This window comes from Enhydra lutris, unplaced genomic scaffold (genome assembly GCF_002288905.1).
Source record: "Enhydra lutris kenyoni isolate GAN:26980312 unplaced genomic scaffold, ASM228890v2 scaffoldscaffold31, whole genome shotgun sequence".
Classification (NCBI taxonomy): domain Eukaryota; kingdom Metazoa; phylum Chordata; class Mammalia; order Carnivora; family Mustelidae; genus Enhydra; species Enhydra lutris.
In genome coordinates, this window is record NW_019154115.1 from 2,002,711 (window position 1) to 2,028,088 (window position 25,378).

Here is a 25,378-nt window from a genome sequence, read left to right on the forward strand (position 1 = left end):
GCTCTCAGACAAAGGGGGATGACAAGGCGACTTCCAGTTTGGGTTAAGAATGGTTGCTATTAGCAAAACAAGGCAGGAAATTCATTAAGCCTAGCAGGGGCTGGTGACCATCTGCCCTGTGGGATGGCACAGAGGAGCAGGAGGGGGAGATGAACTGGAAAGAGAATTTAGGGACAGGATGGCTGGAACATGGGGAGGAAAGAGGGAGAATGTCCAAAATGACTTTCAGATTTCTACCCGGCCATGGGTAGGTGGTGAGGCCTTCTCTGGAAGGCAAGCAGGTTTGGGGAGAGATGACACCAAGTCTGGCTTGAGATAGGTGGGCTAGGGTTTGGAGGTCCCTCTGGGTATTTCTGGGGCAGATGTCTCGGGAGGCATTGGCAGGCAGGCCCAGAGCCCCAGAGCCTTGGTGTGGAGACAGAGATGTGGGTGCCATGAGGAAGAAAGAGCCTGTGTCTGAGGCCAGGTGAGAAGAGGTTGGCCTGGAGAGAGCACAGTGGTGGGACACATGCCTGGCCTGTGGGGAGTGGTAGGCAGGAACCTATTCCCAGAGGAGTTGGGCCCGTCCATGGGGCAAGGTCTCAGGGTAGGGATCTCTGGGGTATCTGGGTAGCACAGAGCTCCCTAGCAAGGATTCTAGGGTTTCTCAGTCTACCCTGCCAGGCCACACACTCCTGCAGGCATCCCAACCATGCTGGAAGCTTGTTACTCAGCCTGTCTATGGCCAGCCCATAGAAAATACCTCCCAGGGGCCAAGGGCCACCTCCATTTGATCCCTGTATTCCCTTACGTGCTGATGTTTCTGCTGTCGGCCCACATGTATGGGTCTCCTGGATGGCAGGAGTCCTGCACAGGGGGTCTCGGCCCTCCATCCTGTCCTCAGGAGCCTCTAGTTCTGGCTCCCCTGTACCCCTGTCCTGACCACAGCCCTCTACTAGCCACTTTCTGAGTAGCTGGGCTGGGCAGGCCAGGTTTGCCTTAGTCTCCCCAGCCAGGTCTCCTTTGCACAGATGGGAAAACTGAAGCCAAAGAGAACACAGCAGCATGTGGCTGGGGCGGGGGAGTGGGTACTGTCCCAAGCCCCTGCTTCCCCCAGTCTCCTGGATAGGCGACTGCCATCTGTGAGATTATCCCACCTCTCTCCCCTGTATTTCAGTTGGAGGAACTAAGGCAGGGTTAGCATGGCTTCTCCAAGGCGCACAGACTCCTGAGCGCAGGCTGAGCCAAACTGTCCAGGCCTGTGTCCAGATCAACAGTCATTGCTTCCGCCAACCCCCCACCCCAGCTGACACACTCACTGTCTCCAAGCCCAGGCTGCCAGGCTGGGGGAAGCCCCAGGACACCTCCCCAAGGGCCCTGCCTTTAGTGGTTTCTCATCCCAGAGCTGAAGGGGAGCTCGGGGACGAGCAACAGGCTTCCGCCTGCGTCCTGCCTCTGGCTTTAGCCCCAGAGAGGGGGTGGCCCCACAGCGTCCCCAGCGGAAGCTCCTCACCCAGGACCCTTGCCCCACCACCCTCTTCCCTGGTCTCCAAGTCCCCAGTGGGCATGACCGGCATTTATCACTGGCCATTCTTGGCCAGGCCTGAAGAAGGTCCCTCCCTGATCCAGCCAGCCCCAGAACCAGGCCTGTCCAGCCACACCAGGAGAGGCCAGCTGTCAAACCAGCCGCAGAAAGCAGATGCTTTCCCCTCCCTTCCTCTCTCCCCTCCCCACCTCTCTCCCCTCTCCCCTGCCCCCCAGGGAGCCCCTGAGGACAGGAAGGGAAAAAGTGTGTCTCCTGGGCAGCGGGCCAGCTCTCACACCCTCCTCCTGCTGGAGCCGGGCACAGGCCCCACTTCCACTCGCACACGCAACAACAAACCCCCCACTGCTTCTGTGGACACATGGCCCTCCCTGATACCACACCAGCCGGCTCAGAGCCGCAGCCCAGGGGCTCCGATCCAGCCCTGCGCTGCTCCTCTCCCGGCCTCAGTGCAGGCAGCATCCTCTTTGAGCCTCATTACCTCACCTGTAACAGGGCAGCTATGTCCCAGAGACCCTGGTGGGGGCAGGGGCTGCTGAGCAGCCCAGCGGCAGGGTGAGAAGGGTCTCTCGCTGTCTTCCCTGCCAGATCCCCTGCCTCGCAGCCTGGGCCCACTAAGCTTTCCCCACCTGCCTGGGGCCAGGAAAACCAGGGAGAGGGGGATGTGGAGGAGGGCCTGGAAATCCACCCATCTCCCTGTACAAGGAGGAAAATTATAAGGCAAGGAAAAGCCTCTCAGTATTGCTCCACACACAGCAGCCCCACCCCTCTGCGCCTTGGGCCTGGGGAGCAGCCCGTCTTGCACAAAGACTCCGTTGAGGCCCAGCTTCCTCCCCGCCCCTGCCCTGCAGCCTGGGTGGACTCTGAGCCACTTCTGGAGCAAACCTCTCATTTTCCCTCCTGCTTCCTCTGTACCGCACTGGGCCTCAAGGTTGGGTCACATGGCCCAGGGTACCAGTCCTTTTAGGTAATCCCCTTTTAGAGGAGGTCCCCAAATTGGAAATGTTGCCCAATATGTGCCCCTCGGCTTGGGTGGCCTCCAAGCTCTGGGTTAGAGGACCTATAGCCGAGGCCAGTGGCCAGGGTCAGGATTCAGCCAATAGCTGAGGAAACTTATACCGGCCTGGCCTCCTTGGTCTCACAAGAACCAGAAAGGCAACCGAACTCTCGAGTGTCCTGAGAGTGAATCTTAGGGCTCAAGAGATCCTGGAGTGAAGAGCGATGGGCGCCCCCCCACACCCCACCCAGCAGGGGGTCTCCCTAGTGCTGAGACGACAGGCAGGCGAGGCTGGCTGCCCGAGAACAAGGCCTGACAGCCCGCTCTCTCCTGGGAAGCTACTATCTCCCTTTTTAAGTTGTATGTGACCGAACTAAACCACTGTTTTTCCCAAGGCTCTGGGGCAAGGCAGGAGCAGGTGGTCCGCAGGCCTCTGGGCTGGCCCTGGGTGACGGATTCCCAGGCTGGGGACAGGGAGGTGGGACAGTCAGTATCTGCAGACATGTGAGCAGCTCCTAGGTGGCCGGCCCTGGCAGGTGGTTAGCATCTAGGCTCTGCTCTGGGGACCCAGTTGTCACCACCATGAGCAGGGTATGTTGTCCCTTTGGTCCCACCTGAGGTCTATGCCTATAACCCTCCCCCTTGTTACCTTCAGAGGTAGCAGGCTGGGGGGAAGATGACAGCTCAGTGGACAGGGCTGAGCTTTGGGACGTGCTGGGGGGGCTGACCCCAGAGCAGGCACAGCATCAGGCAAGGCCAAGGAGGGTCATGGCCAGCATCTAGAGCTGGACTGCCCCTCCCCGTGCCACCTCGTCACCTGTCCCACACTTACCTCAGAACGCTGTGACACGTGCCACGGATCTGCACTCGGCACACTCATGGCCATGTGCCACCCACTGTGGCCACGCTTGGGTCTCTGGTGCTCTGTGTGACTGAGTTCCCATGCCAGCTCCTGGCCCTGCTTTCCCACCTCAGAAAAAGGAGAGGGCGTCTCAGGGAGCTTCAGCCCCATTGGCCTCAGGGTCTGTGGCTCTGGTTCTAACTTAAGTTTCCACCCCTCCAAGCTTCCTCAGAAGTTTCCTGGCTTAGGGGCAGAAAGCTGGTAAGGAAAAAGCACATGAGGCACGAAGGGAGGGGATCTGGCCTGGGCGCTGGAGGGCCTGGGTGACCTTGGGGAGGGGGCAGGACACCTGCCTTTACACAGGGCCACACACTTAGGCACCCACAAGAGAGTCAGAGAGCCCTTCACCCTGGCCTTGGCTGTCCTAGAGCCCTCCCCCAGGGCCCCCTTCAGACTTCCCAGGAGACAGGCTCTCCCAGCCTCACCCCTGCCTGCCTAGGATGTGGATTTGGAACAGGATCCGCACCCTGGGTGCCCAACCCCAAGAAGCTACGGTGGAGAGGGCTGGCTTCCCCTGAGAGCAGAAGTCCTTCCCCTCCCTGGCTGGCTGGCCATGCCCCCTCCTCGCCCTCCTCACTCCTGCCCACAGCAGCAGGCTTGCCACCAACATCCAGCCTCCTGGGTCTCCCTTGGGTTCTCCTCCTTCATCTCCTTCGTCAGGCTTCTGTCTGGACCCCTGAGTCCAGTTTTTGCAGAGGAGGAGGAGTCTTCATTTCTCATTCCAGGTTTTAACACCTTTCTCCGGCTTTCTGTCTCCCTAAGGTGGTTCTTCTTTTCCATGGCTGCATTACCGTACTTGTGAATGAACGAATAAATGAATGAATGAATGAATGAATGAATGAACGACTATGGATTCCCCCTTCTCCCACCTCCCGATCCATCTCAGTACCACTGGGTACACCACCCCAGCATACATGTGTCCAGGTTTCCCCCCGCCCCCCTTTGCCCCTGGGCCCTGGGCGTGCCCCCTGGCCATCCTGCCCAGCAGCTCTGACTCCCAAACTCCCTCCCTTATAAAGTCAGGCAGCAGCAGACACCCAGGAATGCTGCTGCTCATGACGCACGCTGACTGTGGGGCCGCCTGGCTGCCCCAGAGCAACCAGGAATGTGGCGGGAGCAGGGCACACGGGGAAGGACTGCTGGGGAGCAGGGTGGGCTGGGGGTGCCTGTGTGGGAGGGGGCTCATTCAGGAGGCTGGACCAAGAACTGCAGACTTTCTGCTTCTCTGTCAAACTGCTTCTCCTCTGGGGCCTCAGCTTGTCTGTCTAGAAACCCTACTGAATGCTAAAGCTGCAGAGAACTTTGATATTGTGGAACCCATCACCCAAGGATCGGGGGGCCAGGGCTGTGGAGGCCAGGGGCCCCACACCTAGCTCTCTAGACCATCCTGGGGCAAGAGTGGTGCTCCCAATGACAGCCAGGACGGGGCAGGGGCAAGAGGGGAGCCAAAGGTAAAGAAAGACAGGGAGAGGCAGAGATAAGGCTCCGAGGTGGCCAAGTGGCCATGACAGAGACAAAGGAGATAAGGGACAGAGACTTGGAAAGAGATGGTGTGGCTAACACCAGGCATTGTGAGGACTCAGAAGGATCAGGGTCTGCAGCCACCCCGACCCCCAGTGACTCGCAAAGGGACCCACACTAAAAACCCTACCCCTGGTCAGCCCGGGAGAGCACGGTGGGAGCCTGATGTGTGGAGGTACTCCCCACAGGGAGACCCCTTGTCCCAAGCCACTGACAGGTAAGAGTAGAGCATCATGGGGGAAGTAAGTCTCACGCTTGGGGTCCCCCAGAGCAGGCTTCTGGTCCCCATTCACACACACACTAAGAGTGCCCCGGGAGACAGGAGATGCTGGCACAACCTAGAGCCTGCCAGAGGGTGGTTTGCAGGGGACACTGGCCTAAGTGGAGGGGAAGGACATAGGCTCTTTCTGGGCCCCCAACCCTCGTCTCAGGAAGAAGAATGGAGCCGCTCTGCCTTGGCCCAGACAGGACGCCCTGTCCGTGGTCAGGAAGGGCGGGAAGCTGTGGGAGGCTCCACCTTCAGCAAACCTCTGGGACAGATGGGCGCCGGGCAGGAGGGGTGGGTGCCCTCCGGGAACACATGGCCCCTTTCAGGGAGCCAGGCCCGGCCAAGTCATGGCGGGCGGCACCGAGGGGCAGGACAGGCCTGGGCACAATTGCAGCTCTGTCCCGGCGGCTCCCAGCCCACACGCGCACACATGCACAAACACACAGCCTTATGCAAACCCAAAACACACCCCCGAGCAGCCACCCACACACTTGAACACACGCAAATAGACTTCTACATAGTCCTGCACACCCACCCACGAACCGTCTTTCAGGTAGAGAAACCCAGACACCGGGCATTCTTATGGCCCCTCCCATTCAACCCAGACCCCTCGAGTCCCCTGCCCCTCCATGCTGAACTTGGCACCAGCCAGACAGCCCACGCCATTACCCATTAACCTTCTGCATACCCCTATCTGAGAGCAGACTCCCAGACCAGAAAGGGACCTTCGGGACTAATCCCCAGAGACAGAAGGAGGAGGGACCGGGAAGGAGCACCCATTTTACAAAATGGTGACCGGAGGCCAGACTGGGCCCCTTCTGGCCCAAAGGACAGCCCACAGATCTGCTACAGGCCTGAACTGGTGTTTGGATGAATCATGGGTGTTCTTGACCCAGAAGAGTCAAGGGCAAGTCTCCAAGCAGTGATGATGCCTTCTCTCCTCCCCCCACTGCCCTAGGACCCCAGTCAGGCCACTGAGGCTGGCTTGGCTCCTGCTTCTTTTCCCTCTCCTCCTCTGTCTTCAATGTCCCAGAGTCTGTGGGTCCCTGCTGCCACCCTCTTACCGGGCCTTGCTGCCCTTTGAAACTACCCAGGCCCCTCCCTCCCTCCTCTCCACCACCCTCACCTCCTCCAGGAAGCCTTCTGGAACTGACTCCTAACTCACTCCTTTATGCTACACTGCCTCCCTATTGGCAGCCTCTCCCACTGTCTCCCAGGACTGGGAGACTGGGTCCTTGCAACTGCGGCCCATCAGAAACGGTAAGGGGCCACAGAAGGAGACCAGGAGGTGGGGGAATTGGCGCTGTCAGAGTTTCCAAAACCCTGGCCAGCAAAGCTCCGAGGCCTCCGTTGGGATGAGGGGGCTGCCCCGGCCAGGCGCTCCCAGCAGCACAAGGCAGCTTGTGTGAGCGCTTCCCTGCCCAGCCCCACAGGAAACAGCCGGGCCCAGCCCCTCAATAGGCTCATTCAGACCCCAGCTCTCTGGAAAGTACCTCTGCTTCCTGCCACCCTCCCACTCTGGCCTGAAGAACCAGGCTGCCCGTCTCCTCTTCTGAGATGCGGCTGGAGACAGGTGGTTCAGTGGGCAGAGCCTGCCATCTCCATCCCTTCCCATGGGCTTCACACCCTGAACCCACCTTCCCCGCACCCACCTTTGATGAAAGGGAGTGTGAGTGGGTGTTTGAGCTCACTGCCCCCCACCACCCGAGGGGGAGGGCCCCCTTCCCATGTATGCTAAACAGGTAAATGTTGAGCAACAGGCTTTCTGGGGGAGAGGGAATGCTGATCTATAGCCTTTGCCTCTTCTGTGGTATAAATACTCCTGCCCTCAACATCACCTGGCTGGCAAAATTCCCGCAAATTTAACAATCGGCTCTTGCCGGCTGCCCCTAGTGATAGCTGCAGCCAGGGAGGCAGCCACGGGCCCCCACCTTCTGTGTGGGGGTGGGAGGCTGCCCTCAGTTCTGTGTGCTGCCTTTTTTTCTTAAGAATCAATGCCCTTGGGGTGCCTGGGGGGCTCCCTCCTTGGGCATCTGCCTTAAGCTCAGGTCGTGATCTCAGGATCCTGGGTTCGATCCCCCCATGGGGCTCCCTGCTCAGTGGGGAGTCTGCTTCTCCCTCTCGCTCTCCTCCCTGCTCTCCCTCCCCTCCCTGCTCGTTCTCTCTCTCTCTAATAAATAAATAAATAAAATCTTCTTTTAAAAAAAAAGAGAAGAATCAATGTCCTTGCACAGGAGGAGCCCCCTGCCCATCAGTTCTCACCATGAGGGTCTGCCCCTCACCCACACCAAGGTCAGCTGGCTCTGCTGAGCCATACCCACCCAGAGGGTCTTGTAGCTCGCACTTGATTCCTCTAGCCACTCAGACAAGGTTCTGGCGTTGCCGGCAAGCGCTGGCAAGAGGGGATAACCGAAGAGATTTCAGCTCAGCCCAAGAGGAAGAGCATTATCTTTCTTGGACATCCTGCCGGACCCCTTCAGTGGCTGAAGTCATCCCATCAGGTCAGGAACCAACACATATTGTGTCTGGTGCCAGACTATCCCTTTACTCAGTCACACAGGACTTAAGGGAAGCCCCACAGAGGTGAATAGCTTTTTTAAACCATTTCTGTCTCCCCACCCCCTTCCCTAGCCCTGGACCTCTGGGGGACAGAGTCAAAGTTATATTTGGCCCTAATCTCTGCAAAAAGAATAAACCAGAAATTGTTGCAGCTGGTTGGAGGTCAAAGGAGGCTAATTTTGGGACACTACATGGAGGCGGTGGAGGCTTTAAAAGATGAGGTATCCTAGTGAGGGACCAAAGGGGCCCCCCACAGCACCCACCAGCCTTGGGAAACCACAGATACAACCTGCTCGGGCCATGTGGACCTGGGCGCTCTGTCCTGCTCAGCAAACCTTCAGCCCCCCAAGGCCCTGTCTTTAGCCATAGACCCAGGCTCAGAGAGGTCAGCTTTAGTCATCAGTGGCTCCCTAGCTGAGGTGGAAACAATAGGGCCGGATCTGACTGCTCACCAGGGACTATCATCAGATCTGCAGCAGGAAGCAATATAGGGCCATGCAGGAAGTTTGGGGCCATTTGGGGTCCAGCACTGCACATGGTCTCCATCTGGCCTCAGAGCCTTTGCTCCTTGGTGGACTCAGGCCGACAAGCTACTACCCCCATGCCTGAAGACATCTGGGAGCGTGGCCCAAGAGAGAAGCGGGGATGGGTGGGCGGCCTGTCTGAGCACCACGGTGGGAGGACATGCATGGAAAGTGTTGCCCAAGAGCCAAAGCACAGGGCATTTAGGAGAAGGAATTTGAGCAGGGACCAGTGTGGGGTAGGGATGGTTCCCCTGGAAGTCCATTTCCAGAGTCTACAACCATTAGGCCTGATGACCCGGTTAAGGATGGTTTTCCTTTAGGCTCGAGAAGGACTAGACCCAGGATGGAGAATCCTCTCAAGGCCAGGGGAAGACAGTCAGAGCTGGCAGAGGTCCCCGGCCCCAGGAACCTCTAAGGAGGAAACCTGAGTTGCTTGGAATGGGTCTGAGCTCCTTTGGAGCCAAGGTCTGGGCTGGACACAAGGAGAGGCTGTGTCTTCTGGCCCCGGGACTAAGCAGGTGATGGGCCACACAGAACCACAAAGCCGCACCAGCCTGGACTCCCTCCCCACAACCTACTCATCCTCTGCAGCCCCCACCCCTTCCAGGCAAGAGTCTGCACTTTGACCCCAGCTCTCTCTCTCTCACGCAGCCTCCTTCTTCGGTGAGAACCATCTGGAGGTGCCCACGGCCACAGCTCTGACCGATGTAGACCTCTGGCTACAGTTCTCCACTTTTCAGCCCGAAGCCCTGCTTCTCCTGGCGGCAGGCCAGGCTGACCACCTCCTCCTGCAGCTCCGCTCTGGATACCTAGAGGTCAGTGCCGTCTCCCTCCCGGCCTCCTGCTCTAGCCCCGAATGGACCCCAGCCAGCTGGGTGACCTTGTATGATTCACCTTAGCCCCAGGGTCTCTAGGTCCCCAGTGCGAGGTAAACAACAGCATTGCCATAAGTGTGACTCCCTCGTGAACTGGCTGTGCCTGAAGCCCTCCACCCACTCTTCCCACCGCAGCCCCTGGCTGGCCCTTACCCTCACTGCGGGCCTGCAGTCCGGGCCAGCTGGCGGTCTCTGGTCTCTCGCCGCCAGACCCTGGCTCACCACAAGCCCTTGGCCTGGCCCTGCCCCGCCCCCGCCTCCCGTAGTCCTGCCCTGTCCCCATCTCAGCGTGTCCCCTGGCACTCCCCTGGGCTGGGTGCCTTCTCCTGGGACTGGCAACTCTAGGAATTCCCCTGCCTAGCACCAGTCACCCAGCTGTTCAGTTGTCTGTCCATGATGGACAAACCCTATACAGCAAGGCTTCTCCCTTTTCCCATTTCGTCCAGTCACCAACCAGCTTTATTAGCAAGGAGTCTTCTGGCTCTCTCTCTCGAGGCTCCCCCTTAACCATGAAGAGTTTGAGAACTTGAGATCTTAGTCCAAATTTGGGAAAGCCCTCTGCTTCCACACTCCAGCGGGGAGAGGACTAGGACTGGTCTTCAGTTCACCTGCTACTGCCATTGTTTCTCACTGCCACAAGGTGTCACTGTTGAGCGAAGGCCGGGTACAGCGCTGGGGCTGATGTTTTCCCTCTCTGCCAAGTACAGGGGTGCCTCAGCCCTGTGGAGGGGCTCCGTACTCGGACTCCCAAGGCCACAGTTCTTAGTGCTCAGCTCTTCCAGTTTCCACACTCTGCCACCACCCACTCTACCATCCAGTCATGAGAACACCACACCAGATCCAGTTCTGGTGCCAATGACATCGAGACAGATCTGTGCTCTCCTCTCCCCAAGGATCCCTCACCCCGGATCCAGGAGCTTTGCTTTATGTAACCTTCAACACAGAGAGCACCTGGAATTGGGCTCCCCGTCCCTGAGCAGTGAGCCTGGCTGCCCCAGTGGTCCCAGGGTGTTCTGGGGATTCTCAGGTGCCTGTTATTCCAGGGGCGAATCTTCTGGATACTAAGGTGATTTTCTGGCTGCTCGCCCCCCTAGGAAGGTTGGGGAGAGTGAAAAATGCAGACTGAATCTCTAGAAAAGCATCTTGCTATATGGCAGTTCTCTGGTTCCCAGCAGGGACCCCAGAGCCCATCTAGACGTGGCTCAGAGATCGCTTCGGTGAGAGTCTGGGGGATGAGTAAGGGGGTGGCAGGAAGGAGACCGAGGCGGCCTGAGAATCCCCTGTCCCAGCACCTCCAGTGTGGGGACTCTGCTGTGGCAGGCCCACTGTGTTCTTACAGTAGAAGCAGATGCCCTCAGGATGTGGCCCCCACTCCCATCCCTCCATCTTTCCCCAGGTCACACTCGCCCTGGGCCAGGAGGAGCTAAGGCTGCAGACGCCAGCTGGGACCCTGCTGAGCGACTCTGCCGTCCACACTGTGCAGCTGACCGTTTCAGACAGCGAGGCCTTGCTGTCCGTCGATGGGTTCCTGAACGCCTCAGCCCCCATCCTGGGAGCTCCCCTGGAGGTCCCCTATGGGATCTTCCTGGGGGGCCCCGGGAGCCTTAGCCTGTCCTACCTGAGGGGGGCTAGCCGGCCCCTGAGGGGTTGCCTCCACACTGCCACCCTCAATGGCCGCAACCTGCTCCGACCACTGACCCCGGGCGTGCATGAGGGCTGCGCTGAAGAGTTTTCTGCGGATGACAGCATGGCCCTGGGCTTCTCTGGACCCCACTCCCTGGCTGCCTTCCCGGCCTGGAGCACTCGGGAGGAAGGCACCCTGGAGTTTATCCTCACCACTCGGAGCCAGCAGGCGCCCCTGGCCTTCCAGGCGGGGGGCCAGCATGAGGACTTCCTCTACGTGGACATCTTTGAGGGCCACCTGCGGGCTGTGGTGGAGAAGGGCCAGGGCACGGTACTGCTTCACAACAGCGTGCCTGTGGCCGACGGGCAACCCCATGAGGTCAGCGTCCATGTGGACGCTCACCAGCTGGAGATTTCCGTGGACCAGTACCCCACACGGACTTCCAACCGCGGGGTCCTCAGCCATCTGGACCCACGTGGCAATCTCCTCCTCGGGGGGCTGGACGCTGAGGCCTCTCGCCATCTCCAGGAACACCGCCTGGGCCTGGCCCCGGGGACCGTCAACATCTCCCTGCTGGGCTGCGTGGAGGATCTCAGCATCAACGGCCAGAGGCAGGGGCTCCGGGACGCCTTGCTGACGCGCAGCATGACAGCCGGCTGCAGGCTGGAGGAAGACGAGTACGAGGAGGACGCCTATGGCCCGTACGAAGCTTTCTCCACGCTGGCACCTGAGGCTTGGCCCGCCGTGGAGCTGCCTGAGCCCTGCGTGCCTGAACCGGGGCTGCCGCCTGTCTTTGCCAATTTCACCCAGCTGCTGACCATCAGCCCACTGCTGGTGGCCGAGGGGGGTGCGGCCTGGCTTGAGTGGCGGCACGTGCAGCCCACGCTGGACCTGAGCGAGGCCGAGCTGCGCAAATCCCAGGTGCTATTCAGTGTGAGCCGTGGGGCACGCCACGGCGAGCTCGAGCTGGACATCCCCGGGGCCCAGGCACGGAAAATGTTCACCCTCCTGGACGTGGTGAACCGCAAGGTCCGCTTTGTTCACGATAGCTCTGAGGATACCTCTGACCAGCTGATGCTGGAGGTGTCCGTGACCGCCAGGGTGCCCGTGCCCACCTGCCTTCGGAGGGGCCAAACCTACATCCTGCCCATCCAGATAAATCCCATCAATGACCCACCCCGTATCATCTTCCCACACGGCAGCCTCATGGTGATCCTGGAGCACACACAGAAGCCACTGGGGCCCGAAGTTTTCCAGGCTTACGACCCAGACTCTGCCTGCGAGGGCCTCACCTTCCAACTCCTTGGCACCCCCACCGGCCTCCCCGTGGAGCGCCGAGACCAGCCCGGGGAGCCAGCAACGGAGTTCTCCTGCCGGGAGCTAGAGGCCGGCAGCCTCGTCTATGTCCACCGAAGTGGACCCGCCCAGGACCTGACATTCCGGGTCAGCGACGGGCTGCAGGCCAGCCCTCCCGCCACCCTGAAGGTGGTGGCAGTCCGGCCAACGGTTCAGATACTCCACAACACAGGGCTGCTCCTGGCCCAGGGTTCCGCGGCCCCTATCTCTTCCACCAACCTGTCGGTGGAGACCAATGCCGTGGGGCAGGATGTGAGCATCCTGTTCCGAGTCACAGAGGCCCTGCAGTTTGGGGAGCTGCAGAAGCAGGGGGCAGGTGGGGCGGAGGGGGCCGAGTGGCGGGCCACGCAGGCCTTCCACCAGCGGGATGTGGAGCACGGCCGCGTGAGATACCTGAGCACTGACCCGCAGCATCGCACCGAGGACACCGTGGAGAACCTGGCCCTGGAGGTGCAGGTGGGCCAGGAGACCCTGAGCAATCTGTCCTTCCCAGTGACAATCCAGAGAGCCACGGTGTGGCTGCTGCGGCTGGAGCCCCTGCACACTCAGAACACCCAGCAGGAGGTGCTCACCACGGCCCACCTGGAGGCCACCCTGGAGGAAGAGGCAGGCCCCAGCCCCACCACCTTCCACTATGAGGTGGTCCAGGCCCCCAGGAAGGGCAACCTGCGGCTACAGGGCACACGGCTGTCAGAAGGGCAGAGCTTCACCCAGGATGACCTGCAGGCTGGCTGGGTGACCTATGGGGCCACGGCACGCACCTCAGAGACAGTCGAAGACACCTTCCACTTCCGTGTCACAGCTCCACCGCACTTCTCCCCACTCTACACCTTCCCCATCCACATTGGCGGTGACCCAGACGCTCCCGTCCTGACCAACATCCTCCTCTCAGTGCCGGAGGGCGGCGAGGGCATTCTCTCCGCTGACCACCTCTTCGTCAAGAGTCTCAACAGCGCCAGCTATCTCTACGAGGTCATGGAGCGACCCCGCCATGGAAGGCTGGTTTGGAGGGGGGCGCAGGACAAGGCCACCATGGTGACGTCCTTCACCAATGAGGACCTGTTGCAGGGCCGGCTGGTCTACCAGCATGACAACTCCGAGACCACAGAAGACGACATTCCCTTCGTGGCAATGCGCCAGGGTGACGGCAGCGGGGGCATGGCCTGGGAGGAGGTGCGGGGCGTCTTCCGCGTGGCCATCCAGCCCATAAACGACCATGCTCCCGTGCAGACCATCAGCCGTATCTTCCACGTGGCCCGGGGTGGCCGGCGGCTGCTAACAACAGATGACGTGGCCTTCAGTGATGCCGACTCCGGCTTTGCAGACACTCAGCTGGTGCTGACCCGCAAGGACCTTCTCTTCGGCAGCATCGTGGCCGTGGATGAGCCCACACGGCCCATCTACCGCTTCACCCAGGAGGACCTCAGGAAGAAGCGGGTTCTGTTTGTGCACTCGGGGGCCGATCGTGGCTGGATCCAGCTGCAGGTGTCCGACGGGCGGCACCAGGCCACTGCGCTGCTCGAAGTGCAGGCCTCAGAGCCCTACCTCCGCGTGGCCAATGTCTCCAGCCTCGTGGTCCCTCAAGGAGGCCAGGGCACCATCGACACTGCTGTGCTCCAGCTGGACACCAACCTCGACATCCGCAGTGGGGATGAGGTCCACTACCATGTCACAGACGGCCCACACTGGGGGCAGCTGCTCCGGGCCGGCCAGCCTGCCACGGCCTTCTCCCAGCAAGACCTGCTGGATGGGGCCCTTCTCTACAGCCACAATGGCAGCCTCAGCCCTCGAGACACCCTGGCCTTCTCCGTGGAGGCAGGGCCGGTGCACACAGATGCCACCTTGCAAGTGACCATTGCTCTAGACGGGCCACTGGCCCCACTGCGTCTGATCCAGCACAAAAAGATCTATGTCTTCCAGGGGGAGGCGGCTGAGATCAGAAAGGATCAGCTGGAGGTAAAGGACCGGTTTAGGGGGCCCTTCTGGCAAGCCTTCATGCCCGGTGTGCTTGGATGTTCAGGGACACGCCTGTGTCCCTGGGGCTGGGTGTCTGTCTGAGCTTTGGGTATGCACCTGTACATGTGCCCAGGGGCGTGCCTCAGAGATTGTGGGGTAGCGTGTGTGTCTGCCCATGAGCTGTGTGTGCCTCCACGTGTTGGGTGCACACACGGACGTGCTGCGCTAACCACGCAGATTCCTGGGCCCCACCCACACCGTGGCATCTCTGAGGTGGAGCCCGAGAACCTGCATTCTAATAAGTTCCCTGGGGGGATCTTCATGGTACAGACTATGAGGACTGGAGGCCTTGAAGACAGACCTATATGATCTCCAGGCTCCCGTGTCCTCAGCTCTCTTCCCCAGACCCCACCCCAGGCCTCAGGACCTGGAGGGAGCTGCTGACCATCCAGGAACCTCACAGGGCAACCGCAGGCCTTCCAGCAGGCCTACAGACCTGCTGTGTGCCCTCAGGCCTGGTCCTTGCCCTCTCTGCCACACTGCCGATTTCTGAGCCCTCTGTGGCTCCAGCTGTCTGGATTTCAGCGCAGACTGTGACTAAAGATGTCCGGCATCAGAAAGGCTTTGCCCTGAAGGAGACAGCATTTGAGACAGGCTTTGAAGGCCCTGGGGTTTCAGTAGCAGGGGACGAGGGGACAGTAGTCTGGGTAGAGAGAACAGAATTCTGGAATGCAGGCAGTATTCCAGGCAAAGGCACAGGACCAGGAATGTGAGTTGGGGGTTGGCGTGTGGTCTTTTGTAGCTGGACCATCACACAGTAGCCCTTGGGTGGGACCTGGGTCTTCACGCTCCGTGAAGCCTGTGGTCTGTGGAAAGGATGGCGCGCCCTCTGGTGGTGGAGAGAAGCGATAGCGGGGCAGGTGTGTGCATGTGTGAGATGTACCTGTGTGTCTGTGTCCACACGTCAGTGTGTGGTGATATTGTACGTCTGTGTCACTAACTCTGGAGGCGTGTGATTGTATACATCTCTTAGGGAGTGTGTGTCTCCGAGGCTGTGTGAGCATGGGACTGGGTGGGGAGGAGGCATTGTGAAAGGGTGCAGTCCCCCCCGCCCCAACCAGCTACATGTCTGGGTGTCGTGTGTGTGAACCTGAGTGTGTGTCTGTGTGTTAAGGAGTCGGGGGCTCACGAGGGGTGTGGAGACTGAGCCTGTTCTGGCCACCTAGGGACCACAATAGCTTCCCCCCGACCCTCTGTCCACCAGGCAGCCCAGGAGGCAGTGGCGCCCGCAGACATCGTGTTCTCAGTGAAGACCCCGCCGCGGGCCGGCTACCTGGTGATGCTGTCCCCCAGTGCCTCAGCGGCCGGGTCGCCCAGCTTGGACCCAGTGCAGAGCTTTTCACAGGAGGCGGTGGACGCTGGCAGGGTCCTGTACCTGCACTCCCGCCCGGAGGCTTGGAGCGACGCCTTCTCCCTGGATGTGTCCTCAGGCCTGGGTGCACCCCTGGAGGGTGTCCGTGTGGAGCTGGAGGTGCTGCCTGCTGCCATCCCGCTGGAGACGCACAACTTCAGCGTCCCTGAGGGCGGCACCCGCACCCTGGGCCCTCCGCTGGTCCGCGTGCTGGGGCCTTACTTCCCCGCACTGCCTGGCCTCAAGCTGCAGGTGCTGGAGCCACCCCAGCACGGGGCCCTGCGCAGAGAGGACGGTCCTCAGGAGGGGACCCTTGGAGCCTTCTCCTGGAAAGAGGTACAGCTGTTGGGGAGGCCCTGGGCACGCAGCCCGGCCCTGCGGGCGGAGCAGGGGAAGCCGCAGGCACTCCCTGTCTGGGCGCCAAGAGAACGCAGGCAGTCCCCACGTGTGGACCCCTCTGTGAGAGATACCTGACGTCAGTCCTCCCTCTCTGGCCATAGGGAAGTGCCTGTCCTGTTTCCTTTACTCCTTCCATCCTTTTCTCTGGGAGGAATGGCTGTCCCCATTGCCACCTGCAGGAGCTGAAGCTCTGAGGAGCCAGTCTCCCCTGACACCTGAAGGCAGGGCAAGAAGGGTGCTGGGCTCGAGACTCACGCAGCTCCCAGGCTGGCTGGCGCCTGACCATCCGCCATGGGCCTGCCTGCAGGTGGAACAGCAGCTGATCCATTATGTGCACGACGGGAGTGAGACGCTGACAGACAGCTTCGTCCTGGTGGCCAATGCCTCAGAGGTGGACCGCCAGAGCCATCCTGTGGCCTTCACCGTCACCATCCTGCCCGTCAACGACCAGCCCCCCATCCTCACCACCAACACAGGCCTGAAGGTGAGAGCAGCCTGGGATCCCCTTCTACTTCCTTCCCAAAGAGAGGCCCAGCACGTAGCACCCCCTCGCTGAGCCTCAGCTTCCTTCTCTGAAATGGGGGCCATGCCACATGCCTCACTAGTTTGTTGGGAAGAGAGAAGAGTCATGGCACTGAAAACAGAACACAGGTATAAGCCTTCGTTATTGAACACTTTTAAGTGCTGTAAGCGGCCTTGGGAATGGCCATCCTTGGCCCTGATCTTCCCTGGACTCGCCCTCAACAGGAGGGTTTTTCTAAGGCTCAGGACCAGAACTCCTGAAGAATGTTCTTTCTAGCCCTTAAGGGTGGACTCCAGGGGGAGAGGGGTTAAGCTCCTCCCTTCTACCCATGACCGGTGAAGGCCACGACTTGGCTTCCTGAACTCCTGCCCCTTACGTCCCTGCAGAACAGTGGTGCCCTCACTCAGCAGAGGTCAGAGCTGAGGCACAGGCAGGTCATAACATCTCTCCATGGTCACAGAAGCAGTTATTGGTGGAACAGAAAGGGCATGGCTTGGCTAAGATCACACAAGATAGTGGATGGCCTTGATGCTGGCTTCTAGAGTTAACAGGAGTCAAGGAAGGATTCAGAAGAGAGCTGACTTGGGCTGTCTGTGATGTGAGGCACAGGACACCTTTGATGGTAGAGGATGTACCTGTGGGGAGCGGTCCAGCGGTGGGGAGGCCTGCAGAGCAGTGGGGGTACAGGGTATGGGCTGCCCTGGAACCGCAGGCAGGTGGTGCTGTGTGGCCTCTTGGCCACCAGGTGACGCTGTCCACCATGTTTGCGTCAGGACCCCGACGCTAAAGCCCCACCTCCATACTTTGGTCCCCCCCCTTCCAGAGCTCATCTGGGGTTAGCCTGGGGCTCGGAGAAGGTGCCCTGCAATCCCAGAGGGCTCGTTTTCTAGGTAAGGGAGCCCCTCCCCGAGACTGCCCAAGTTGCTTACCCAGCTGGGGTCACATAACAAGATCCCAGAAATGGATCTGCCAGGCAGGAGGCTGAGGGGGGCTCCTCTTCGCTCTGAGCATGGGGAGCGGCTGCCCACAGCCCTCCCCCATCTGGTGGGGCCTCATAACTGCCCTGAAAATACCTGAGCCCTCGTTGCAGTGCCACTTCTGAGCCACGAGCCACAGGACAGAAGCCAACCCTCAGCCTCTCTGGCCTCCGTGCCTCCCATGCCCTCCCTTCACCTGGAAGGGGAGCCCATTTATAAACCTCCTGGGGAAGTAAAATCACCATTCCCGTAGTGTGTCCAGCACATGCCCAGACTCACTATGGAGGGTCTAAAGGGAGGCCCCGGCCCTGCGGATGAGACAGGACCAGGGAAAGATAGTGGCTCCGTCAGTCAGGGCTGGGGGGCTCTGAAGGGAGAGAACTTGGTGAGGGGAAGAACTGGGGGCTTCCTGAGGTCGGGGACAGGAGCTGGCCTTGCAGGACAAGCAGGATTAGGGCAGAGAGAAGAGACTCTGGGCCCTGGGGTGACATGGAACAGCCAAGTAGGATTCCTACTTTGTGAGGCAGAGCCCAGCATCACCGGTGGTGGGGGGGGGGGGCTGTGAGCTACAGCCTGAGGGTGATGGCCTCAGGGCCAGGGAGGAGTCTGGCAGGAGAGCATGGAGAGGACAGAAACCTCATAGGCTTGTGTCCCCAGATGTGGGAGGGGGCCACGGTGCCCTTCCCTCCGGAGGCCCTTAGGGGCACAGACAGCGACTCAGGACCGGAGGACCTGGTCTACACCATCGAGCAGCCCAGCAACGGGCGGGTGGTGCTGCGGGCAGCGCCAGGCACCGAGGTCCACAGCTTCACCCAGGCCCAGCTGGATGGCGGGCTCGTGCTGTTCTCTCACGGAGGTGGGTACTCGGGGAGGCAGGGGGGTGATGCCCTGAGGATGGGGAGCCACCATGGGCCAGCGAGACCCAACTCCACCCCCACCCGCAGGAGCCCTGGATGGCGGCTTCCGCTTCAGCCTCTCCGACGGGGAGCACACCTCCTCTGGACACTTCTTCCGCGTGATGGCCCAGAAGCAGCTGCTCCTCTCCCTGGAGGGCAGCCGAACGCTGACAGTGTGCCCAGGTGGGTCTGCCACGCACAGCATGCCTTGTAGGCCAGGTGACACGCCGGGGTCTCTGCCTTGCCAGCCATCGCAGACCTCGCCCTGGCTCTGGTCCACAGCTAACAGGCCCCTTGTGCCTCTCGCAGGGTCGGTCCAGCCGCTCAGCAGCCAGAGCCTGAGAGCCAGCTCCAGTGAGGGCACTGACCCCCAGCACCTGCTCTACCGGGTGGTGCAGGGGCCCCGACTGGGCCGGCTGTTCCACGCCCAGCACGGCAGCACCAGGGAGACCCTGGCGAACTTCACCCAAGCCGAGGTAAGGGCCCAGCTCTCTACAGCCACCACGCAGACTCCATTCAGCCCCAGGGGGCCCAATCTGCCCATACACCTGGGCACCACTCCCACATTATGGACCCCAGGCACTCTCTGGCCCCACCACACCCCAGGCTGAGCCTGCCTTGCCCTCCAGGAGCCACCAGTCCGGTAGGCAGAGATGGGAGAGATCTCAGCCCAGAGCAAGGCTAGGGTCCTGGGGCACGGCTTCCAGAAGGAAGCTGTGGTTGGACCTCAGGAGCTGGAGAGGGTGCTCTGAGTCAGGGACGCGAACATATCCCCTGTGGCTAGTGAGGGGCCATGCTTGGTTTAGGCGTGGAGTTTGAGATGAAGGCAGCTGCTGGGCTCCTGAGAGGTGGGAGCCTGGGGCTGAGGTCTGGAGCCAGCAAGAAGCAGAGTGGGTCCCGGGGGCGTGAGTGGACAGAAGACAGCCAAGGAGGGTGAAGTGGGAGCGAAGCTGCCATCTCTCTTCAGGGCCTAGTTGTTCCAGAGCACGCCAGAGGCCACCAGTTAAACACTAGAACTCATAGCCATGGGAAGAGGTCTACTGCTAGGTTGCTGGGAGTGCAGGGCTCTGTGCTAACTGGTGGTGGGGGGGTTGGGTGGGCGGGGATGGGGGACAGCAGACATCACTTAAATTAACACCCCTTCCAAGTGCAGGAGGTACTTACTGTGAATGCTGGCAGCCTTGGCTCTCTCCAAAAGCAGAGCAGGTGGGGAACTTTCAGGCATGGGGGGAAAGAGGTAGTTCTCACAAGGGATACACGGCAAAAGGTCTCTCATGTCAGCATCCCCCGGGGCCCAGGTTTTCTGTTCTCATGAAGTCCTGGCTTCTGCCCAGATCTCCTTCCCACGATAAGATATTCAGCAGGCTGGCGGTTGCAACCGCTGAGCACCCTGGTTCCCAGGGAGCCGCTGTCATTGGATGCCCAGGAAATAGGAGGGAAGAGGACCAGGCCTTCAGGGTCCCACCCCCACCCACAGCGCTTTCGCCACCCGCCGGCAGTACATGCAATGACTGTGAATGGCCGCCAGGGGGCCAGGCTGGCAGTGCCACCCAGGGAAGCCGGGGAAGAGGCTTCGTGGCAGAGACTTTTTCCTGGCTTTGGGGCAGGGGCAGGGCAGGACTGGGTCTTGTCTTGACAGCACCACTGTCCTGCAATACTGAGTTGGGTGGGGCAAGGATTAGGTGTCCCGTTCTGCAGATAAGGAAACTGAGGCTTACGGAGATCAGGTGACTATTCAGAGCGTGCGTCAAGTGAGAGGCAAAACGAGGAATATGGCTTCTGACTGTCAGTGCAAGATTTCTCTCACCAGAGGATACCACTTGCTCTCAGAGCTGAGAGGCCCCTCCCCATCTTGCCTGTGATTTGCCACCCCCAATGGCACACCTCCCTCCTGCAGGCTTCCATCCTCCCAGGCCACTCCTGGGGGGGTCTCTGCTTCCTGCCACCCTTCAGCCTGGACCAGAGGTCACAGCTGACAGTCCTTGAGGGCCACATCTGGACCACAGATGTGTTTTATTTGGCGTGCACAAGGCATTTAATATTTTAAAATTAATGGTCAACATACAACTTTTGAGGGATTTTAAACAAACACACACACACACTCAAAAGCCTGATTTCCAGTTTTGGGTTTTGTTTTTTTTTTTTAAGGTTTTATTGATTCATTTAAGAGAGAGTACGTGTGTGCAAGTAGAGGGGAGGGGCAGAGGGAGAAGCAGACTCCCCACTGAGCAGGGAGCCTAACCCGGAGATCATGACCTAAGCTAAAGGCGGATGCTTAACCACCTGAGCCACCCAGGCGTCCCTGACTTCCAGTTTCGTTTCTTTTCTTTTTTTTTTCATTTTAAGATTTTATTTGTTTATTTGACAGAGAGAGAGAGATCATAAGTAGGCAGAGAGACAGGCGGAGAGAGAGGGGGAAGCAGGTTTCCTCCTGAGCAGAGAGCCCAATGCGGGGCTTGATCCTAGGACCCCAAGGTCATGACCTTAGCTGAGCCGAAGGCAGATGCTCAACTGACTGAGCCACCCAGGTGCCCCTGATTTCCAGTTTCTTAAAAGGTTCTGTTCCCTCCTACAGCAATCAGCTGAGGAGCAACCACCCATTTCACTGGGGCTCTGCTCCCCCTTTAGAACTGAGGTGACCCCCCTTTAGCGTGTGGCTGGCTCCCCTATTAGATGGGGCACTGCTCTCCAGTTCATCACTACCCTGTCCAAGAGTCTCCCACACGCTGGGATGCCAGTTTCCATCTCAGTATTGCACAAGCCCTGTTTTTCTGAGAAGGAAATAGATTCCCCTCCCCTAAAAGAGGAAAACAAGAGATAAGACCAGAGAACACGTTTGGATTAGCAGGGGGAAGAAAGGAGCACACTTCTTCATGGAAGTGAGGACTATCCCTGGGTGTTTACCAGGCAGACAGGCCTGGAGAACAGCAGGTGTGGTGGGAGTGGGGTCAGAGTGGGGTCTTTGTGGTCTGAGGAGAAGCCACTGTATTATCTGAACAAGAAGGACAGTAACCCTACATAGGAAAAGTCTCGCTCTGGCTTCGGTGTTCAGAACAGCTGGAGGGCAGGGATCAGCGGTCAAAGCTGGAACACGGGAAGCTATGGCGATAATCCAGGCCAGAAGTGATGGCGTGTGAGAGAGGGAGGAGTCAGGGACAACTCCACGGCAAGAACAGAGCTGCCATCATGAGAAGCAGGAGGACTAGGAGAGGGGTGCAGGTCGGGAGGCTGTCTAGTCCAGGCCAGCTCTGAGCTGATCCTTAGACATCCTCACGGAACTGTCAGGAAGCAAGTGGATATGTGAGTCTGGAGTTTGTGAGAGAGCAGTCCGGGCTGGAGACAGAAGTAAGGGGGTCACCCACAGAGCTGACCTGGGACAACACGTGAGATGTGCCTGTAGATAGAGGAGACTCTAGAGGCCATGCTATAGGCATCGAGGAGAAGAGGGGGGATCATGGAGTCTGCGAAGGAGCAGCTAACGAGACAGGAGGAAAACATGAGAGGGGGCCATGCTGGAAGCCAACGGATCTTAGAGGAAGGAATGCACAATGATGTCCAGTGCCGCGTGCCAAGCAGGTAAACACCATGAGGCCCATGAACCCACCGTCGGGTCTCACAACACAGACATAGTGGGTACCCTCGGTGAGGACGGGAGCAAAGGCCTGTGTAGCCTGCACTCAGGACAGCATAGAGCAGGTTCTAGACTATTCTTTTTGGAGTTTTGCTGTAAAGGAGAGCAAAATGTGGAGAGGGGTGACACATGTTGGTGGAAAAAGTGAAGTCGCGGGTCTTTTCTTTAAGAGGGAAGAGAGGAGGTGGCTGGGGGGCTGGGTGCGGTCAGTTAAGCACCCAAGTAGATTTCAGCTCCAGTGGTGATCTCAGGATCATGAGATTGAGCCCTGCACTGGGCTCTGTGCATAGCGTAGGGCTTGCTGGAGTTTCTCCCTCTGCCCCTCTCCCCTACGCACGCACGTGCTTTTGCTCTCTCTCAAAAATAAATAAATAAATAAATCTTTAAAAGAAAAAAAGACGGAAGAGAGAATAACATGGTTGAGTAATGATGGGAATGTTCTATTTTTGGGGGGAAGTTTTTGCCATAGGAGAAAGGAGGGAGCTGGTGAAACTGGTGTCCTCGGTGGGGAAGAGGGGCAGGGACCCAGGGCAGAAGTGGAAGGACCAGCTGCTGAGAGAGAAGCGTTCAAATACTGCTTTTCTTGCGGGCTCAGAGAGAGGAGGTGATTGGCCTGAGGAAGCAGAGCCCAGATTCACAAGGCATCAGGCTCTAGATCCAGTGTCCTCACTGCCGCATGACTACCGATCGTGATCCACTGAGCTAGTGAGGGAGAGCACAGGTCACAGACATGGAGCCGGGGAGAACCAGGAGAGTCGACAGTGAGGCTGGGCACCAGGGGCTCATCAAGGAGACTGCAAGGGGCTCCCAGGCACCACGGGCTCAACCTGCCTCTCATCCCAAAATGGGGTCCCTCCCCAGGTGTATGCTGGGAATGTTCTGTATGAACACGAGATGCCTCCTGAGCCCTTCTGGGAGGTCCACGACACCCTGGAGCTCCAGCTGTCATCACCCCCTGCCCTGGATGTGGCTGCCACCCTTGTTGTGTCTGTGTCCTTCGAGGCTGCCTGTCCCCAGCGCCCCAGCCGCCTCTGGAGGAACAAAGGTGAACTGTATGATGGGGGGACGCTGGGCAAGTCCAGAAAGCAGGGGACACAAGGCCGGGGTCAGCAGCTCCCTCGTCAGTTCCCAGGATCTGGGAAGTTAAGGGAGGGTGAGCAGGTGGGGACATTTTGAGGTCAGAGAGGAGACATGATCCTTATCCTCCAGGGGCCCCTGAGCCCCACCCTGGGGTACCTGGTCTGAGGGAAAAGGCACAACCTTGCCTTGGGGGTCCTGGTCTGAGGCTCTGAGGTCTTTCTTCAGTGGACAGGACCTTCATAGCCTACATCCCACCCCTAGGTCTCTGGGTCCCCGAAGGCCAGCGGGCCGAGATCACCACGGCCACCCTTGATGCCTCCAACCTCCTGGCCAGCATCCCGTCACCCCAGCGCCCAGAGCATGACGTGCTCTTCCAGATCACACAGTTCCCCACCCGGGGCCAGCTGCTGGTGGCCGAGGAGCCCCTCCACGCCGGCCGGCCCCACTTCCTGCAGTCCGAGCTGGCCGCAGGGCAGCTGGCCTATGCCCACGGGGGCGGGGGCACTCAGCAGGACGGCTTCCGCTTCCGCGCCCACCTCCAGGGGCCAGCGGGGGCCTCCGTGTCAGGACCCCAGACCTCAGAGGCCTTTACCATCACTGTGCGGGATGTGAACGAGCGGCCACCGCGGCCCCAGGCGTCCGTGCCACTCCGGCTCACCCGGGGCTCCCGCGCGCCGGTCTCCCGGGCCCAGCTCAGTGTGGTGGACCCGGACTCAGCGCCTGGGGAGATTGAGTATGAGGTGCAGCGGGCGCCCCTCAATGGCTTCCTGAGTCTGGTGGGGGCCGGCCCGGGGCCGGTGACCCGCTTCACGCAGGCCGACGTGGACGCTGGGCGCCTGGCCTTCGTGGCCAATGGGAGCAGCGTGGCTGGCATCCTGCAGCTGAGCGCATCCGACGGGGCCAGCCCTCCCGTGCCCATGTCCCTGGCTGTGGACGTCCTGCCATCGGCCATCGAGGTGCAGCTGCGGGCGCCCCTGGAGGTGCCTCAGGCTGTGGGGCGCTCCTCCCTGAGCCGACAGCAGCTGCGTGTGGTGTCAGATCGGGACGAGCCGGACGCCGCCTACCGCCTCACCCGGCGGCCCCGGTTCGGGCAGCTGCTGGTGGCTGGGCAGCCCGCTGCCTCCTTCAGCCAGCTCCAGGTAGACCAGGGGGAGGTGGTCTTCGCCTTCACCAACTTCTCCTCCTCTCGCGACCACTTCGGCATCCTGGCGCTGGCCCGAGGGGCCAACGCGTCTGCCACGGTGAACGTCACTGTCAGGGCTCTGCTGCATGTGGGGGCTGGTGGGCCATGGCCCCAGGGGGCTACCCTGCGCTTGGACTCCACCGTCCTCGATGCTGGAGAGCTGGCCAACCGCACGGGCAGTGTGCCCCATTTCCGACTCCTGGCGGGACCCCAGCATGGCCGCGTGGTACGCGTGCCCCGGGCCAGGACGGAGCCCAGCGATGGCCAGCTTGTGGAGCAATTCACCCAGCAGGACCTTGAGGACGGAAGGCTGGGGCTGGAAGTGGGCAAGCCAGAGGGCCGGTCCCCTGGCCCCATGGGCGACAGTCTCATTCTGGAGCTGTGGGCACGGGGCGTCCCCCCCGCTGTGGCCACACTGGACTTTGACACTGAGCCTTACGATGCGGCCCGACCCTACAGCGTGGCCCTGCTCAGTCTCCCCGAGCCTGCTCAGACCGAAGCAATGAAACCAGAGAGCAGCACCCCCAAGGGGGAGCCAGGCACGTTCGCCTCCAGCCCCGTGCCCACCGTGGCCAGCGGGGGCTTCCTGGGCTTCCTGGAGGCCAACATGTTCAGCGTCATCATCCCCGTGTGTCTGGTCCTCCTGCTCCTGGCACTCATCCTTCCTCTGCTCTTCTACCTCCGCAAACGCAACAAGACGGGCAAGCACGACGTCCAGGTCCTGACTGCCAAGCCCCGCAATGGCCTAGCGGGCGACAACGAGACCTTCCGCAAGGTAGAGCCGGGCCAAGCCATCCCACTCACAGCAGTGCCCAGCCAGGGGCCCCCACCGGGGGGCCAGCCTGACCCAGAGCTGCTGCAGTTCTGCCGGACACCCAACCCTGCTCTCAAGAACGGCCAGTACTGGGTGTGAGCCCAGGCCTGGGCCCAGATGCTGATCAGGCCAGGGACAGGTTTGCTCAGGCCCCGGCCCCATTGCTCCCATGTCCTGGTGCTGTCTGAGTATCCCCAGAGCCAGAGACACCTGGGGACATCTGGTGTGGAGGGTGCTGGGAGGAGGTCCCAGGGGTCCGGGACCAAGCGGAGTCAAGAAGTGGAATCCCCCCAGCTTTCTCCATGCCTGGAGAACTGCAAGGGGGCGGGCCAAGGTCAGAGGCAAGCTTGGAGTCAGTCCC

General features: G+C 60.2%; 1 protein-coding gene across 1 annotated transcript; it reads left to right on the plus strand.

Annotated features, from left to right (window-relative positions):
* Positions 1–7,959: 7,959 nt before the first annotated feature.
* On the plus strand, positions 7,960–25,116 carry LOC111153106 (chondroitin sulfate proteoglycan 4). Its single transcript, XM_022511893.1, has 10 exons — positions 7,960–7,989; positions 8,925–9,107; positions 10,564–14,103; positions 15,368–15,850; positions 16,221–16,397; positions 18,071–18,269; positions 18,358–18,492; positions 18,619–18,785; positions 22,802–22,985; positions 23,282–25,116. Exons 1-10 carry the CDS (start codon positions 7,960–7,962, stop codon positions 25,114–25,116), a joined length of 6,933 nt encoding a protein of 2,310 aa, XP_022367601.1.
* The last annotated feature ends 262 nt before the right edge of the window (positions 25,117–25,378 follow it).